At 44.0% G+C, this 20,358-nt stretch overlaps 1 protein-coding gene across 1 annotated transcript in view; it reads right to left on the bottom strand.

The window, feature by feature from the left end:
* SHOC1 (shortage in chiasmata 1) overlaps positions 1 to 20,358 on the bottom strand; it is a 1,571,389-nt gene that overhangs the window by 1,505,449 nt on the left and 45,582 nt on the right. Inside the window, exons 4-5 of the mRNA XM_085643056.1 lie at positions 16,817 to 16,904; positions 5,440 to 5,633 (exon numbers count right to left, since the gene is read on the bottom strand). Coding sequence (XP_085499182.1) covers positions 5,440 to 5,633; positions 16,817 to 16,904 — 282 coding nt within the window. The remainder of the gene's footprint in view (positions 1 to 5,439; positions 5,634 to 16,816; positions 16,905 to 20,358) is intronic.

Raw genomic sequence — 20,358 nt, 5'->3', positions numbered from 1 at the left:
AACTATGCCAAAAGCAAAGCCTTGCCGGGCTAATGAGAGAACAAATGAAACCTCTGAAAGGGGCTCAATGTTTTGGGAAGTACACCAAGCTACGAAATTGTCTAGGTTGAGTGACGCCTGGCTACCAGAATGACATCACAGACTTCTGTAGGGAGGTCAAAAACTGTAAACTATCATCACTCATTGTCCGTGCATGAAGGCAGAGCATGTGCAGGTTCAGGTGCAGGACCCCACCCTGTTGCTGTGACAGCAGATCCTCCTGAAGGGGCACCCTGATCGGAGAACCAATGCTCATGCTGAAGAGTTCAGAATACCATACTCTACGTGCCCAATCCAGAGCCACAAGAATGGCTTGGGCTTGGTCGGTCCTGATTTTTTGGAGAACTCTAGGCAGGAGTGATATCGGCAGAAAGGCATACAGGAGGCCTGAGATCCACTCAAGATGAAAAGCATCTCCGAGAGAGAGTCGTCTTAGAAATTCCAGCTTGCAGAAGTACTGACATGGAGCGTTCTCGGGATTGGCGAATAGATTCAACCAAGCGTCTCCCCAGTCACTAAAGAGACTTGCACCACCTCCAAATGGAGACACCATTCATGATCCCCTAGGCATCGACAGCTGAGTTTGTGCGCTCTGGCGTTCAGAAAACCCGCCAGATGTTGAACGACAGGTAATATGTCCTGACATCCCAGCCATGTCCAGAGACGCAGGGCCTCTTGACTCAAGGTCCATGACCGCACCCTTCCCTCCTTGTTGTAATACCACATGGCGGTGGTGCTGTCCATGAGCACCTGAAACAGCTTTCCCTTGATAGAAGGAAGAAAGGCTTTCCATGCCAGGCTAATTGCTCTCAACTTCAGCAGGTTAATGTGGAGCCGAGACTCCGCTGGAGAACAGAGTCCTCTGATTGACACCTCTCCTTGATGGCTGCCACAACCCAGGAGAGATGCCTTTGTTACTTCAGTCAGCTCTGGGTGAGGAAGGGAAAAGGTGTCTGCTACTGACCCAATCTTGGTTAGTCAGCCTCCACTGCAGATCTTTTGCAGTCTCCTCAGATATGTGGGCCAGGTCGGAGGGCTTCCCTGATACTACACCCACTGGGACTTCAGGTCCCACTGCAGAGCTTGCATATGCCAGCGAGCATGTATTACCAGCAGGATGCAGGAGGCCATGAGGCCCAGCAGCCTCAGAGTCAATCTCACTGAAATCTATGACAGAGGCTGAAACATCGGAATCAAAGCTTGAATAACCTAGACTCGCCACTCTGGAGGATAGGCCTGAAACAGCACTGTATCTAGAATGGCTGCAATGAAAGAGAGCATCTGAAAAGGAGTCAGGTGTCACTTCGGCATGCTGATAGTGAACCCCAGGAAATGCAGGAGGTCCGTCGTAGTCTGGAGGTAGGAAACAACTGCCTGGGGCAAGGCTGTCTTCAACAGCCAGTTTTCGAGGTAGTTGAAGACTGGAAGCCCTGACCTCTGCAGATGGACCGCAATCACTGCCATCACCTTGGTGAACACCCGAGGGGCACTGGTGCTCCTGGCCCACTGTGAACTGCAGATAACACCTGTGGGCAGGCAAGACGGGGATGTAGAAGTATGCGCCCTGCAAGTCCAGTGCTACCATCCCAGTCTCCAGGATCCATGGCAGACAGAACCTGAGCTAACATGATCATCTTGAATTTCTACTTCTTCTGGAAGAAGTTGGGAGGGCGCAGGTCTAAAATAGGGATGAGGCCTCCGTCCTTCTTGGGCACCAGAAAGTAGTAGGAATAGGATTCATTATCTACTTTTGATGCTTATGTCAAAGAAACAAGGGCAATCCTACTCACAAGGAACCAGGGCATACAATATATAGGGAAACAATGGTTCTTGTGGACAATTTAGGAATACTTAATAGTAAACAAGCACAATTGCAAATAACACTAGAAATAAGCAGTCGAAAGAGAAACATAAATACAGAACGCAATCAGGAGACTAAATACGGTTTGCACAAAATAGCATCTGTATTGGAAAAAGATGTAGACTCTGCTCAGTGTCTCAAGTGAAACACAGAACCAACACAATATACGTGACCAATTATAACATACAGCAAGGTTTCTTAATACATAAAAACGACCATTTTTGAATAAACAATATCCTACAACAGGCTCCTTATTAATTCAGAGAGTCCAGAAATGGTTTATTTATAATACGAGTCAATGGCGTTTCAACCCCGCAAACTATAGGGGGTCTCATCAGGACCTAAAAATGGGGGACACCTGATGAATCACAATGATTATAAGCCAGAGTTGGTGAAGTGCACACCAATAAAGTGAAGAAAAATGAGGTATTATACTCACATAGAGCCCAGTTGGGCGTTCAGTGAGGGAAATGGAAACGGGCAGGGACTCAATCCGATAATGAGTAGTGGTGAGTCAGAATGGGCCAAGCTAAAGACAGGGAGCTACTGTATGTGATGAGGACAAAAATCCATGTAGAAAGGCTGACTTCGGCAGCTCTCATTTTAAAAAAAAATTGTTTTATTGATTTTCAATTTTTGTGGTGTGCATCAGGTCATACATTTACATCACAATTCAATTTTTAAACTCAGTAGTTGTCCTGAGCAGGTTTACAACGCTGTATGTTTCCATTAAAACTTTAAACTATTTACAACATAACATTGATATAACAAGGAGAATAACACATTTATCCCTACTCTCAGAGCTGAAACATTAGAATAGCGCATCGTATTAGACATCATATAGCACACTTCTATGCTGCCTACCTATTTTCTTGCACACCGCACTCTGACTGCGGCAGCTCTCATAGTGAGACGAGTTGTCCTTATTGTAGACAACCGTGGCTTAAGGTGGACTTTGGCGGCCCACGCCTTTCTCCATCCATAACGAAGGCGTCTCATCCTTGATTCATCCAGACAGGCAGCAGCCCCATTAACAGGCGATGAACGCTGACTCCTTTGACATGGATTCGCGTGTCCTTTCACTTGGGACACTCAGCATGGTCTACATGTGAAAACAGTATTTGGTCTCCTGATTAAGTTCTGTATTAAAGTTCCTCTTTCGACATCCCATTTCTAGTGTTATTTGCCATTGTTCTTGTTTACTATTAAGCATTCTTACATTGTCCACAAGATCCCTTGTTTCCCTATATATCTACTACTTATGCTGGCACCCACTCAATGGTTCTTTTGGTCCTCTGTCAGCTAGTTTGGGGATGGTGGCATGGTTGTGTTAGTTCTAGGAAAGGGGTGGGCTAACCCCGCTGAACAATTTGAAGTGCCAACAAGACAGGTGCTGTCGGATTTTGCTGCCCACTCCACAGGGTGCCGTGTGATGTAAGAGGACAAACTAAACATGTTTCGAGACTGTGGCTGCCGGGATGGATGGCAGACTGGGTAAACCTCTGGCTGTATGCCCCATGAGGCGTGTAAGAGCCGCGTCCACAGTAATGAAAGGACTGGGGAGCCTGTGGGCCGGGATGGCTGGGAAGGAATGGGTGCAGCTGGTAGCCTCTATCGTAGCCACAGAATGGGTGAAAGGCAGAATGGGGCTGACGTGGAGCCATTGAGAGTTATTTGCCTGATTGCCGAAGAGGCGGGTGCCATCGAAGGGCATGTCCATAAGGGATGCCTGGTCATCCACTGAGAAGCCAGTAGAATCCAGCCAAGCGTGCTGTCTGAGTGCCACTGCCAACACAATTGTGAGTCAGTTGTATCTAGTCCACAGCAAATGGTGAACTTTGCTGCATCTCGGCTATTGGCAACATTCTGGGTCAGTATGGTTCGGGACTTGCGCAACCAAATCCCAAACTGTGTGGGAGCATCAGCCCAAGAGGCATGCGGTATTCACCAACCAAGGTGCCAGCATAGCAGAAGAGAACATCCTCTTGCCAAAGGTATTCAGTGTCTTGGATTCCTTATCTGGTGGTGTGGTAGGGAACGTACCAGGGTTAACTTTGGAGTTGGAGGCTTGGACAACCAGACTCTCTAAGGTGGAGTGCTGGGTGGGAACAGCTGGGTCCCTGGTAGCAGGGCGATGGCAGAGGGCAATTGTTCTGTGCACAAGGGCTCCTGTGTAGGGCTTGGTCCATGCTCCAAGCAGGACAGCAGTAAAGGGCTTCATTAAAGGGGTGGAGTGATTTCCGGCTAGCCGCCCTCCTCACCATGAAGACAAAGGAAGCCCCTTCCCCCATAGCCACACTAGGAGGAGAGACTAGGCTAGTGTCTGGTGAGGTGTCCATGCCATTGGCATCCACCAGTTCCTCATACCAGTTATCCTGGGGTTCTTCTAAGGGGTTCTGGTAACCATAAGGATCCCCAGATGCACTTCAATCATACTCCTCACATGACATGTCGAAGAATGGCAGCCCTGGCACTGACCCAGAAAGTCGAGTTCCAACAGGGAGCTGGAGTCGACATGGGGCAACGCCGATCCAGCTCCTTATTGGAGTCAGGTAAGAAGATGGGTCAGCACCAGGAATGACGTCGATGGAATGTACTCCGGGGAAGGTTGCGTTCTCGCAAACTGAGCTGTCCCGGATCTAGAACCGGATTTAAGGGGCCCGATTGGCACTGAGGACGAAACCGCCAGTAGGAATCCAGTGGGGGCATCCATCAAACCCATGGGGCCAAAGACGCTCCAAAGAGGTTGGCCAGCTCAAAAATGAGGTGCATGGCCTCATTAAATTCATGTAGTCAGGCGGGTGGTCACTCCAGCTCGGGGAAACTCAAGGAGGCGCGGAGTGGACCCAGAGGCAGGCTCAGTGTGGAAGGGTCTAGAGTGGCATTGTTCCCATGCCTCAACTGATGACTTGGACCGCCACAGAGAAGTCGAAGAGCTCTTGGACTTATCTGACTTCTTGTAGGGCTTAACCAACAACTTTGAGCGCAATGACGAGCACCTGAAACGGCTCCCCAAGCGGGCCCCCGGATCTTTCTCACGACTGGGACCTGGAACCATCGGACTACAAGGAGCTTCAAAGAATGCTCCAGCAGCGCCTTGGAGTTCATGTGCGACAGTCCTCACAGGCCTTTGAGTTGTGGTCTGGCTCCAGGCACCAGAGACAAACCAGAGGTTGAAACCCCACTGTTTTTGAGGGACACTGGCAGAGAAAGTCTCAAAAAGACTCAACAAAATGTCAAAAAAATGTGTCCAAAAAGTGAACACTGGTAGCTCTCTCTAGATCTGTGTAGATGGCGTGGAAAGAAAAGTTCTGATGTCAGCGCGCTAGGGTAGCGCCTTTTCAGGTACCATGCACGTCACTTGCGGTGCATACGACACCAACGCAGAGTCGAAGGATGCCAACTGCAGGCAGGCAGAGGTACTGCTGAAACATTTCAGGATCCAGAATGACGCCTGAGGAATATTCTAAGATAAGGAATCTGATGCTAGAAGTCTCTATTAGATTTCTTTGGGTGAACTCTCATTGTAATAAATTTACCTTCAGATTCATCTTCTAATATGGTGGCATTCCTTGTCTCTAAGGAGGTGATTTTCTGGTGCTCTTCCTCTTTGTAGCCATTTTGACTAAGTAGACAGATGTCCTCCATGTCGAGCTGGGAGCTGGGATTAGAACTTGGAACCACATCTTCAATTGTGCTGCCAATTCGGCATTCAAACTGGGGTTTCCATTTCCTAAAATTCAGACAAACTTTTAATGAATGAATTTCAGTTACTATAACGGCATGCAGTACCTTTAATTAATTTATCTAGGCAATGATAATATTAAACTATTATTAATTATGCATGCTTACTTCTAGGTGTAGAATGAAGTTTGCCATGGATATTATGTAGTGTGCTTCTCTAGCGTTTTTAACCAACCGGTTTACAAGGGTTAATGAGGGTGGTACACAACAAGTGCTAAAGCCCTCATTTAGAGTTTGGAAAATAATTAACAAATTGCTGGTTCCCAGTGCCAAGCGAAAACTGCACTTCCCCTCCCACATTTAAACGTGGGGGAACTGAAGGGTTTCTGCCCGTGGAACCACAACTAGCTCTGTCAGTCGAAACTCGACCTGACAGCACAACTGCTACTGGGCCGTCGGATCACAGCAAGTCATTCCTCTCCATAAATGGCATGGCGACCGTCACAAGCTTTCCCTTCCCTGAGCCGCCATGCAAGACATGATGGTCATCTGGAGGGAAATCAATTAGTGGCTCAACATATGCAAGGACAAAACTCTCTGTGCATCGGACCGTTCTGTTTATTTTTTAATACCAAACTCCAGCTTTAGGAGTTTTTTCTTGAAAAACAAAAAATTAAAGTGGAGCGGAGGCAACAAACATGCTCAGCAAAGTTAAACACCGTCATTGCGACATCATCACTGGCGGTTGCAATCAAGGCTTTAGCCATGCTCTACAGGCAGGTCAAGATCTCTAAATCTAGCAGGTCAGCGGCTGCCTGCCACCATCTAAGTGCTATATAATGATTAAGCCCAACACAAATGAACACGATGAACTTGTCTCCTGATGTATAAATGAATCTCTTGCACAATGCTGAACATTGCAAGGAGTCACGCCGCTTACTCCCCTCACCAATTGTCATACGTGGAAGTTAAGGGCTATTACATGAAATAACCGGGAAAGCTGTGATTAATCTTGATAGTAACCACTCTGATGTTAAAGAAAGCCACAACCTGAAGGCAGAATTGGCGAAGGGGCAGGAAATCAACCAGGGAGCCACAGGCACCAGGTGGACTAAGTCTATCAAGAGGTGAGTAGCCAAGAAAGTCTTCAAAGTCTCAGAAACATTAGACAACTAGTGGGGGACAGACACTCCAAGAAAGAACAAGCAGATGCACTCAACTGCTGCACTGCATTGAAAACCCGGAAAACCCAGGAGCCCTATAGCTACAAGTCTAGAAACTCTGGTGATACATGTAAGGTATGTAATGTGGAAATGATGGCAAAATTCAGAAGATGACACATTCAACCTTCAACCCAATCTGAAATAACTGTTATGAGAGAATATCAAATATCTCGAGAATATCTTCAGGACACACTGTTATGTTGCAATCTACTAACACGGTGTTCCTTCTGAAATGATAATACACATAAAAACATCTGATGAAAGAAGAGTATTCGGAAGCCTAAATAAGAGGGTCTCATCAAGACATAATAGCCATCTGACAGGATACATGTGAGAACCATAGAGGTTCCCAATAGTAAAAAATAAATTCATTGAAAATCATGATGGAGTGGGAGATAATAATTCCAAACTTGCATGAAGAGTGTAATATGTTTGCTTACACACAGAGATAGCTAAAAAAAAGAATGACCATTCACTGCTGTAATGCTAATATCTGTCCTGTGTAATAAAAGAGCAGCATTCCCTGAATGATCTCAAAGTATGCAATCAAAATTATGGAATGTAACACTATCTAGATTTCATTTATCAGTGCAACTGGTGTACCAAAATCCAATTGCAGTAATAGTGAACAAATACTACAAAATCACTATGCTTTACACATGAAACACTCTGAAAGTGAAAGATAACCATGACCATCACAGTGTGGAACTCAGTTAGCTACAAAAATACGAGAAACCTAAATGGAAAAATATCATCTTGTTAGTACAAGAAATATTGTAACAAAGCACACGTTTTGTTAAAAAAGAGTGACTCAATAATGTCTATGGTAATACCAACTGGGCTGTTCTCCACACTGAAAGTAACAACTCTCTTGTACTGCTCCATGGAAACATAATGTATCTCCAGAAGAAAGATTGTCACCGAGCGCCCAAAATCCATTCAGTCAAACTGATGTAAGAGCAGAGAGTACTTCTTGCGTTCTGTTTAGCATAAAAAAGACGTAACTTGTGAGGGACTGTGGAAAACTTGAGAGAGCATCCATTTTACAAAATGAGCTGTGGAACTACAATTCAATGTTGTCTCTTGTGTTCCTTCTCTCACATCCCTATCCTCCTTCCCCCTCTTTGCTGTCATTGTCAAGCACAGTCTTGGACATTTTCGGCTCTGTCGCTGGACAGGCTGGTATGTCAACACTGCTCCTGAAGCAACATTTAAATCTACAGGTTAATGGTAACTTGAGTCTGACACTAGCTATGTTGGGGGTTACTAGCAATATCTGCAAAACAGACACACATAAATAAATCCCAATAGTGCTGACTAATTCCCGCCAAAACAAGTCAATCTAGTCTTCACCACCTTGTACAAAGTGCCCTCAAAAAGCCTTTCTCCCGCACCTGTTACTTGATGTTAGACTATAGGAAGACGTCAACTCTTAACAGGACCAAACAACAAAATAAGAAAGCCACGCAACACAAATGAAATCTGACACCACTTTATAAAACTCCATTATAGTTTTCAGAATTTTTAGAGACCAAGATAAGCAAAATCCATCAGTGGATTCTGGAGATACAGGTTTTTAAAGAAAACTTAAGTCACAATTCAGCCACAAACAAGCACTGGTAACCACAAAGTTTGTAAACTTTTGAAAAGTTTGTAAGAGTTGTGTTCGACAACTCCGGACAGACTTTAGCAACCAAATCCGTCAGGATGGAGGTCTAGTGGGCCACTAAGGTGTACTTGAGCAGTTACCTGGCCATTACCTGGCCACCAGAGCGTTCTACAGTCCAGTTCCAAGCTTTTCAGCACACCTGCCATAGACTTTACCTGAGTGGTCCTGATGCTACAGATGCAGTAGATGGAACATGCTCAAAGATGATCTGGGTGCTGTGTGGTCGATGGGGATGCCTTTGCAGTTATTCCATGGTCCACAGGTCAGGGACTCTGGCCACGGATGTCAGGGTCCCTCAAAGTCCTCTTTGAGGCAGTAGAAGGCCCGCTACAGCTCGGCTACCGGTCTCCGTCCACAGTGGTCCCAGCGATATCTGTTGGTCGAGGCTGGTGTCCCTCTTGGGTGAGCAATCTAGACTCAGACGACACTCCCGGGTCTAGCTTTCTCAGGTGCAACATTTGGCCATCCAAGATTGATCTCTTGGAGTACCCAGCAGCATTCAGGAACGACTCTTCTGGAGTTACTGCTCACTTGCAGGAATGGGCTACTTCAGCTTTAATGGCCCGGTGTTGGTTCTAGGGTGGTCACCTGGCTGACCCTAGGAGTCTCTTCTTTGGTTGGGGCTTGGGAGTGACTTTTCCCAAACCCAGGAGTCACATGCACAGTCCTCTCTTTGCTAGCCGAAGGTGCAGCAGGTGCAGTCCAGCAGACGGTGCAGCCTCTATTGCCAAGTCTAGGAGTCAACATGACAGTCCTTCTTCGCTCCTCTTTCATGTTCCAACATGATCTAAGGTTCAGGGTGCCTGGGGGGATGATGCGGTCACTAGTCAATGGGCTACCAGGTCGCCTTCCTCTTGGTGACAACTTTCCAGCTATGTGTGGCATCGAGATATCCCAGAGCGCACTATTGTAACCACTCTCAAGATGTTTGAACCCATCCTTGGATGTTATGAGATTGGTAGCCCATCCGAGAGGTGTGGCTACCTGTGGGCTACATACCCACAGAAAAAAAAAGTTTGGCCACTGGTCTCCCCTCTCTGCTCCTCCTGCCAGCCCGTCCACCTGAACAAAGTGAAGCCTCTCAGGAGTGTAATCACCATTTGCCCACCAAAGGCAGCTTTGCCTTTGAAGCTCACTTTTTGGGCTAACACCATGATTGCCTTCCTGCAAAAGGAAGGTGATACCTCACCAGTAGCAGGCTGCTACTGCTCCTAAGCCTGGGAGTCTTTCACACTACTCCCCAGGAGGGCAGAAAACTGCCTGGTGGCCAGTGACGGAGTGGGACTCTGGACAAACAGGGTCACAGATAGGCAACTTTCTAAAAGTTGCATTCATTTAATAGTGACATTAAATTTGACTTGGGCATAAAGTCGGGTTTAATGCCATAATTAATTTGATACCTTACAGCAGCTGACTATGTAGTCTCATTCACAAGTTAGCAGGCTGAGAGGTCAGCCTGTAACCCTGTGTTAACCAATAGGGCTACTAGCTCTCCCACAGCAAAGCACCAATTTAGAAGTGCTGCTGTTAAGACACGCCTAGCCCCCATGCACTCACTGAAAGGATGTTGGTTAAGCAACTTGCTTGTCAGCAGGTGACTACATCCAGGCCTACAATGGGGAAGATTGACCTAAAGCAAGGAAAATTGCCCTTCGACCAAAGAAGGCCTGGATCCATCATAGGTGATCCTCCACAACTGGGGGCCACCCAGAACTGAAAGTGATGCTTATGGAAATGAAAATAAGCCTGGCCTCTACAAATGGCAAAATAGATTCACTTTCTCTGCGACGAGACTATATGAAGGAAAGAACCAACAAACATGTGACTCGGCTTGAGGCAGCTCAACAAAGTATATCGGTGGTGGAAGATAATACTAATGCAATGAAGGATAAAAACCACAACTTAGAAAAAACTCATCAGATCATCCAGGCTAACAATGAGGACATGAAGGGGCATTTTTGACAGAATAATCTCCAAATCTTTGGTCCGCCAGAAACTACCATGACTGGACCCTTTGAACAATGGAAAAACAAATGCTGTGCATGATATTTGGCCGTTGAGTCGCTCTCTGAAATTTTCTGAAAGACAAGTCATTGCTAGGTTCCTAAATTACAGAGACATTATATCACACCTGGCCAGAAACAAAGAACAAAGATTTGGGAAAATGGAGTTAAAATATGCTTATGTTTGTATAAAGTACAAGGGGAAATCACATTTCTACTCAGCTTTCGAAGGCGCAATGGAATTTTAGGATGCCCTCATCAAGGACAGTATTGTACTATGCCCTCCCCCGACCCCCTGGTGCATTTGGAGTAAAGGGAGGCCGTCAGACAAGTGGATGACAACCATGATCTCGAGCTGAACCTTTAAGGAAGATCCCTCAGCTATTTATTTTTAATCTCCCTTATAAATTTGACATGACTGGACTAGCAACAGCATGTTATCAAATCAACAATTCCGGTGAGATGAGATGATGCAGGTACCAACCAGCACAATTGGGAGAAATGTGGATTATTATTTGGTATCGTTGCACAACCTCACCATGTAATAATGGCACAATTCTGTGTTAGCTCCAGTCAAGTCCATTTGTGAAACATAAGCTCAGTCCTAGATAGCTGTAGCTCACAGCAGCCAGGCTTTATCAAAGGAACAAGTGCAAAGCATTAAGAAGTACTAAAACAGTTGAATATGAAGAAAACACAATACAATACAAACCCAACACCAATTCATAAAAATAGGTTGCATTTTAGTCTTTAAATTGACACATCAATGACAAAAATACACCAGAGGGTCCTCAAGATAAGAATTTTTAAAGAAGCAATAAACCGTAGCTTTTCAATCAATGCAATAAATCTTTGAAATCTAGTGTGACTCATGGTTTAAGTATAGCCACCATAAGTAACTTGAAACCAGCTAATTAATCACTCTTGTGGGTGCTAACTTTTGATGCGGAGATAGTCACAGTGACCAGTCAGATCAAACTGAACAGCTACCTTGCAAGGGAAGCTGTTTTCCAGACTTTATGGGCAAACCACCATAAACATCAATGAAGTGGTCCTGATGCAAGTGATAGAGGATGCTGAAGATGTTCAAGGATGCTGTGGAGCTGAGCCACTACCACGGAGGTCTTCCTGCGGCCAACCTGAAGTCCTGGAGTAAGGTGGGGCAACTTTGGCCTCAGGTGACAATGTCCCATGAAGTCCTGATGAGGTCCAGCACAAAACCATGCTCTACTGGTCTCTGGTTACAACAAAGCCAGAGGTTCCCTTTAACTTGCTGTGTCTTTCATGCTGGGCAACCAAAATGCACTCCGACACTCTCTCAGGTCCAGCGGACTCGGTGCAACTTTTGGGGCTTGGGATTCGGTCTCCCAGGCTTCACCTCAGCATCCAGCAGCATGCAGGCTTCTTGGTGGTGAGCTCACAAGGGTGCCGGCTTCACAGCTTTTGCATTCCTGCCCTGTAACATGTAGTCAGCCAACTGACTTCTGGAGTCAGGCTTCTCTGTCTGGGAATCGGAAACAACTTTTCCACTAGCAGGGCACCACAGACACAGCCCTTTCCTTGCTATCCAAAGGTTCAGATGGTTAAGTCCAGTCTTTGGTGCAGCCTCTCTTATTTTGGGAACAGCGGGGCAGACCTTCTTCGATCCTGTCTCCAGTTCTGACGAGATCTGAGATCTGGGTGCCACTTTTATGCCCTTTTCCTGCCCTTGGGGGATGTGACAACTACTTGTCAAGGGGCTACTTGGTCTCTACTCACCTAGAGATGATTTCCTGTGAAGTCTTACATCTGGCTAGTCCAGAATGCACTATTCTGCCCACTCTCAACATGGCAGAACCCTTTTCTCGGTGTGTCGAGCTCCCAAGCACTACCCAAGGGGGTGGCTACAGGCCTCAAAAAATCTACTCACCCACTCCCTATGGGGGCTCAGATTTTAAAATGTTATCAGGTCGAGCTATATTTAGGGCCTACTCGCCTGTTCTGGTGAGTTGACAAAGAACAGGTGTTCTGTTCAGTTAGAAAGTGATGGAGCAATAAAGATGCCTTTAAATCTTGTTTTCAATCTTGTCACATTTGCTTGGTGTTCAGAGACAGAGGTCAGAAGTCAGTTTACCATAATTTTTCCTTCTCTGACTGCAGAGTACCAGGATTATGTAAAGGGAACTGTCTGATCTGTTATACGAAGTGTGAAATGAAAGGTTGTAGGGTATCAGGATATTCCTAACACACATTTAAATAGCTAATAAGCCAACTGTACAAACATTTAAATGGTTGCCCATTCTTCATACTTCTGTGTGATGAAATTTGTTTTTAATATTTTGAAAAAAAATCCAAACACTTTACTAGGTGATGTGAAAATGATAAATATGTTTTCTGAACCTCAATTTTCACAAATTATTATTAATACACTATATAGTTTAATCAGTAAAGCTGCATGGTAGTGGAAATGTTTTTGGCCATTTCTTTGAAATTTACAGTCTGTAAATGACAGTGTGCTACCACATCATGCTTTAGTAATATATTTATTAAAAGTGACTGTTTAAACATGAACTGTAAAATACTCATGGCCCTGCCCTGATAGCAATGCTATCAATAAACTGAGAGGAAAACAAGGATCATGCGTACCTATGCGTGGGCTAGAGTCTAATCACTCATGGATAAAACGTTTAGTTTATTTAATCAAACAAAAGAGTTTTGTTTTGTACAGCAGAAATACTAAAGTCACATATTTGAAGGTGCACTCATGTGAGAATGAAGAAAAAGGTGACTCTGTAAAATAAAATATTTGCCAATGATCACACAATTTGAGACCAGGTTACGGGTCAAGTATAGTACAGTTAAGTCGAGCAGATTATTCAAGTTATGAGACCTGCAAGTCTAGTAATATTTGTACGATTTTTCAAAGCCTGGGCTACCTGAGGGGCGACAATCCCCTTGAAAAAAGGTTTGAGAACGAATTTTCCCTCTCTGCCTGAGATGCTATTCTGTTTGCCTAAACAAGAAGACAGCACCTTCCCTGTGTGATCACCGTATGCCCTTCAAAGCTGACTTCCCCTTTGAGGCTTTCCTTTAGGGCTCACACCCACTCATGGCCATCCTGCCAGGAGAAGGCTGCACCTCTTCCCGAAGCAGATCCACTGTTTGGGTTCCTGAGGGTTAATCCCACCTTTCCCAAGAAGGGCAAAAGACTGTCTCGAGGGCAGAAGCTTGTGTGTAACCATGAACGGCTATTTGACAACTTTGGGCAAATAAGCGGCAAGTTTCTAAAGTTGCACTTTGTAAACTAGTGACGTTAAATTCGACTTGTGCAACAAGTCAGATGTAATGCACCTATTCTTTTGATCCCTTGAAGTACAAACTTTAGTAGTATCATTTGGAAATTAGCACAATTGAGTGGTTAGCATGTAACTATACGCGCCATAGAGGCAACTAGCTTTTCGACAGGCAAAACAACAATGCAGAGTTTTTACTCCCAGGACATGTAATGGTAATTAAGCATATGTCCATCCTTTTAATGTAACGCACCCCATCTTTAGGGCTCAGTAGGCCTGCCTTAGGGGTGATTTAAAAATATTAAGAATGGAAGGTTTGGGCTGTGCCATTGGTTTAATTTATAAAGTTGAGTTAGCAGTTTTAAACTGCTCTGCAAGCCTTCAATGTCGGCCATGGAGTCACGTTTTTCTTTGTCACACTTGTGGTAAAATGAGTGCTGCAGTCCATGTGGGACACTTAACTTACAGACACTTGGTACCCATGGTACAATATACTAGAGACTTATAAATAAGTTAACATTCCAATTCTTGATAGCACAATTAGACAGATACCTTTTACGGGTTAGAGCACTGGGACCGAGACCTGTTTGGCAAGACTCAGTGCACTTTCAGATACAAAAAACCAACATCATCAGCCCAAAAGGGGGTGATCATGCAAAAAGGGCAATTCCTTACAACCATCAAACCACTGGCCATTACTATTAAGAATTCATCCACCAAATGGCTGGGTATATTGTTTACCCAAATGTATAAAAAAGATATTACACCGTGATGCTGGTAGGCTGTTTAAAAAGCTAGTTTCCTTGCTTATGCCCCTATTCCCCAGACATGCTGTGTGACCATACTCCCAACGAGTGAAAATCACAGTATTGGTTTACATTACATTGAGCCAATGCTATGGCGCCTCCAATTCAAATGGGAAGGGAATATGTTGACTTTTGAGGTTAATGTGGGTGGGAGGGTGCTAAAGGTTCTACACAAACCATAACATACACAGACCTTTAAGACAATCTGCCTGGTACAGGCATCCAGAATGAGGTGCAGACAGTACCTCTATAAGTATTAACACAAAAACAGAAAGCAAAGGAATAGGATGTACCAGACAAGGCTACTACTAGGCACCAGATGAGTCTCCTGAGCAGGAATGTGTAGAGCCTATATAACCTCACAAAGATAAGACTTGTCCTCATATATTAGTACAGAACTGACATCGTCATGCTAAAAGAAACCCATATAAGTCACAAAACAAAACCAACTTTTGCCACAAAATTGGGGACACTGAGATATTATGCCTCCCACAATACTAATTCTAGAGGTGTTTGACACAAAAGCGCATCAAATTCCAAACACAAGCATGAGTGACTGATGAAAAGAAGAGATCTATAGTCATGGGCGAAGTAGAAACACATATATATGACTTGAGAACAGATTACCCAAAATAATCCATTGAGCAGCAGAACTTCAATAACACCTTACACATGTCACACACAATTTGGGGCAAGGGCTTCAATATGATTTTGGATATGCACTTAGACAGAGCTAGGCGGACACCCAGCCCCCATTATGTGCAAGCACAACATCTCTAAAATAGGCAGTTTACCTTAAATGCTACAGCTAACCACATCCCATTCCAGCTCATGTATTTACTATTGACTGGAGAGTACAGAGCTACTCCCCAGATCAATCCCTGAATCTGTTGCTGCCACGGAGAAGCTCCCCCCTGCCCCCCACCCCACGTGCAAGCAAACAAAGCAATTTCACCCAGAATCATTGCAGCGTGGCCCCTTGAAAATAGAATACCATAGGGTCATCACCAAATTCTTCAAGACTTGTGTAAGATTGGTATCCCAAGCAGCCACAATCAAGGAAACATTCAAGGTATCAGAAGCACATGTACAGCCAAATAAGCAATCTACAGGCTCTTAGAGGTCCACTATCCCACTTATCCTACAAACATCACTCAACGGAAGACAGAACACGCCAAGAGTAATGCAAGCCCGATATCTGTGGAAATTAGGGATACTCTGCATGAATTCAGAGAAGCAGTGGATCAGGAGATGTAATTATTAGGAAGCAGGCCAGAGCAAGAAAGTTCAGAGAGGGCGACAGATCAGGGAAAACCCTATCCTAAACACTGAAGGAAACTGTGTAGAGAATAGAATATCACACCTATATATGGAAGAGGGGCAAATTACACTCAGGACTTTTTTCACAAATTCCTCACGTATTACTATAACCTGTACAGGACAAAAGGAAATTCCATATGGAAACAAATCTCAGCTTATTTGGACAATATCTCCCTGGCTTGGACATAAGACAAGATGAGAGTTATATTAAATGCACCTCGCTGGCTAGTGGTAGTGCCACAGATTTCTATAAAGACTATGATGACAAACATACTCGCATGTTACCTCCTTAATATTTATGAGGAGGCACTGTGCACCAGTAAACATCCACCAACGGTGCGAAAGGCAGGTAAACCAGCAGAACGATGCTCCTCATGCAGATCCCTATCATTGTTGAATACAGACAGCTAATACACTATTAGCAAATAGATTGATGCCCATCATCTTCATTTGGCATGGATCAGTGGTGATCCTCCCAAACACAAGAACTGAACCTAAGACATGGTGTACTGTAATAAGATGACTGAGTTACAGTCGAATACTGTACACTTGGCTGTGTGACATCTGGGACCCAAAGAGAACGTATTGGCTTACTACGAAAGGAATCAACATGAGAGACATTGATGTGGGTATATGGAAGGAGATTGATTGCAAGAAATGGATGTTAACTGATAAGATGCACAAGACGTTGTAATTACCCCCGTAATGTATTAGGTGTCGATTGATAAGTCTGAATTTGGATCTGTGAACTATGAAAATACTGTTGAGCGGGTATACAAAATGGATGACAGCATTTATTGAACACCTCCAAAATAAAATTCGCTACATTTCTTTATAACTGAAAAAGTTGGGGCTGTGTCGACAAAAGTACAATTCGACTGATTTAATGATTTGCTGTAAATGAAGTCTTCTAAATAAAGAACATTAACTTTAACTCACTTCTCTAGAATGCCATTCATGCAGAAGCACTTCTTCAGCTCATCCAGCGAGTCCTCCTTGCGCAAGTTGCATGTTGGAACAACCGTCCCTTAGGTAGAGAAAGAAAGGTGTGTTATTGCAGAAAAACAAGATTTTTTAAATTCCACAAAACTTACATTGATAGACAACACATTTACCTTTGCTCTACTGATTATACATGTAATAATGTGTGCTCTACTGTTGGGAGTCATTTGCCTGAATATATATTCATATACACAAATATTACATTGATATGACCCTATTATACACATACAAACACACCTACACACACACTCACTGCAAAAAAAACACAGTTAAATACTGACCTGTAGTTGTGCAACAAATGCTTAAAACCAATGAAATTCGTCAGTTAGGATTTGCTGCACACAAGACACACTATTAACTAACCCTAGGGCTGTTTCCTATAAGGTGATATTAAGCCTTAAATCTATTAAGACTATTGCATGTGTGCACAGGCCACATCATAACCCGCCCTCTTTTGCGTATGACTTTACTGCCTTTGCTAATTCTATTTTCTGAATTTAGCCAGCCTTTGATGATCATAGAGGATTGTAATAGCTGGGTAGACAGCATCATCCTTCTTGAACATTTAGCAACTGTTGGCTAAATACAATGGGTTACAACTGCAACTCATGTTAAGGGCCGCAGTTTGAATTGTCTCCTAAAGTATGAGAATTTGACACCAAAGGATATTTCTTATACATTTTCTACTTGCTCTGATTATGCCTTAGTTTATTTTGCCTCTGAATAACCACGGGAGTAAGAAACCGATTATACGGACTCATAATAAGTTTTGAATGAGGGACTGCAGGAATCCTATCTCTAAAATAGTCGAACTACTCTTTACTGATTCTTTTCAACCATCAAGTCAGGCCCATGCTGGGAAAGACACAACTATCATTGTTTAGAAAAGTGGCACAAATTTAATCTGATCCACATGGAGATTTAAACAAAAAAATAGCTTTTGATGAGGCTGGCAGCGTCGTTTTGTAGGTAAGCGCACCATGAATGCACACACCCACAACATGATGCAGCCGTTTTTATTTTTCCTTTTTAGTAACTGATCTGAGATGCGTGGATAACTAAAATACAAAAAAGCATGAAAGCTTTTTTTTAAAGCAGGTGGGGGGAGCAACATTGGGGGAAGCAGCAACGTGGGGGGGGGAAGTAACACAAGAATTGAGCTTGGTGCGAGCGCAGCATGGGGGACGAGGTGCAAAAGCAACACAGGGCAGGTTGGGGTGGAAGTAAAATGGAGATACAGGTGAGGAAAGCGACACGAGGACTCAGGTGAGTGGATCAAATGAAAAAGCAACGTGGAGCAGACAGAGAGAAAGCACACGGGTGGGAAGGCAACACAGAGGGAGTGGGGATAAGCATATGGGAGGGAACGAGGACAGCACGGGGGGGAGAGGCACACACGGAAATCAGTTGGAAAAACACATGCCCTTTCGCAGAGTGCTTAAACAAAGAAACAAGCATTTACAATGCAATGGTCTCGGCATTGTTAAAGTTAGAGCTATTGGCATTGCTCATGACATTATTTTTGTTTTTAAAACAGTTATTTACAATGTCAATAGCTTAATCACTCTCAAATGCGAGACCTATTGCATTTGCACCCACACACAAAGAGCCACCCACACACAAAGAGCCACCCACAGACAAAGAGCCACCCACACACACAGAGCCACCCACACACACAGAGCCACCCACACACACAGAGCCACACACACAGAGCCACCCACACACACAGAGCCACCCACACACACATAGCCAACCACACACACAGAGCCACCCACACACAAATAGAGCCACCCACACAGAGCCACTTACACACACAGTTACCCACACACAGACAGCCACCCACGCATAGAGCCACCTACAAAAAAAGCCACCCACACAGGCACACACATATAGAGCCTCCCACCCACACACAGAGCCACCCACACTTACACAGAGCCACACACACAAAGCCACACACACACATACATACACAGAGCCACATACACACACAGCCACACGCACATACATAGTAAACGGTTTTTAAACATTTTTTTTTTTAACTTTGTTGTGTTTTCTTCTGTTCCCAAAAAATAAAAGCGCCAACATTAAAAGGTACAAATAGAATATAAACATTTTACTATTCGTATGCGAAATGTTGAAGTTGTATTTTGATAGGTAGGATGTGGTGGAAAAAAGGAAAAACATTTAAAATAAAGATAATACCGTTGTATGATACTTCCTACGCGGTCACGAATTAAGAACCCCATAGGATTTGAAAGTTCATCAAATTAAATAAAAAATGGATTCTACTCGTGCAGGCATGTGTAGATGGTATTGTGTCCATTCGAATATTACAAACATGGTAACTAAATAACCAAAATTATTGAAAAATCAATATAACCCCCCAAAAAATCGCTTTGAGAAAATGACCCTTTGTTGTGTGTTAACGCATCGCATACATGATTAAAGTTGGGATAATCCCTGAAAATGTTCCTTTGCACACATGATCTTGGGCGTCGTTTCTGCTTCTTCTCTGAACATTGTCAATTCCTAAGAAATTAGGGTTTCAGGTCTCTGGGGTCAATGAAGGCAGCCCGTTTCTAAACGCTCTAAAATTGGCAAAAAAGGAAGCGAAGGCAGCAGACGATCACACATTGCGAGCGTCAACCGAGGACACCAAGCCACCAGGACACAACTATGGGTGAGCAAACTTTCTCTCTCCCAAAATTGCCACAATTTATGCAAGCACTGCAATTAATAGATTTAGGCAGACAAAATCACCACGTGAGATCTTCAGGTGGAAGTTGGGACTTTCACACATTTTCTGAGTTGTTGGTTGTGAGGGCAAAAAAAACACAGGTCAGTGGCATTCTAAACAGTTTTAAAGATGTAAGAAAAAGAGCACAATTTTCAGCACCAACTAACACCTGTGAGAAATACTGGCAGTGTGATGGGAAAATTATGCTAGGGTACAAATGCAGTTAAAGCTGAAAAGTCCACGAACTATGCGTAGCCAAATAACTACTCAAAACGTTACGGGTGTAATAAAACTCTGTGCACTCCTCACACAGCAAACGAATTACACCCAGGCTGCAGATGTTTTTTGCTACTGTTCAAACATTTCCGAAACGGGCTTTCAAAAAATGCCCTCTTCAGTTTTTTACTTTCAAATTGTTGCTCTTTACAGAGACATTTTAAGCGTGGTTTCAGCATTCTAATCCATGCAACAGAGAAACATGGTTAAAACTCCAGCCCTGACAAGGCGTTCAGATAAACTTCGCCCTAAAAAAAAAAATCTAAAAAGCAAACCAAGAGAAAAAACAATTTTTGATACATTACGAACAAGTAATGAAGGAAACTTGCTACCTACAAAGCTTCAATCTACACATTCTCTCCAGATTCTCAATCGAGCCAGTCAAGCGTGCAAACCGACGCTGTCGCCAGCAAAAGCATTTCCTTTCACCGTGGCAGCCAGAAGCAGGGGAATAAAATGGAAGTGA

Source organism: Triturus cristatus, chromosome 2_2, assembly GCF_964204655.1.
Source record: "Triturus cristatus chromosome 2_2, aTriCri1.1, whole genome shotgun sequence".
Classification (NCBI taxonomy): domain Eukaryota; kingdom Metazoa; phylum Chordata; class Amphibia; order Caudata; family Salamandridae; genus Triturus; species Triturus cristatus.
This window is presented reverse-complemented; position numbering and strand designations above follow the sequence as displayed.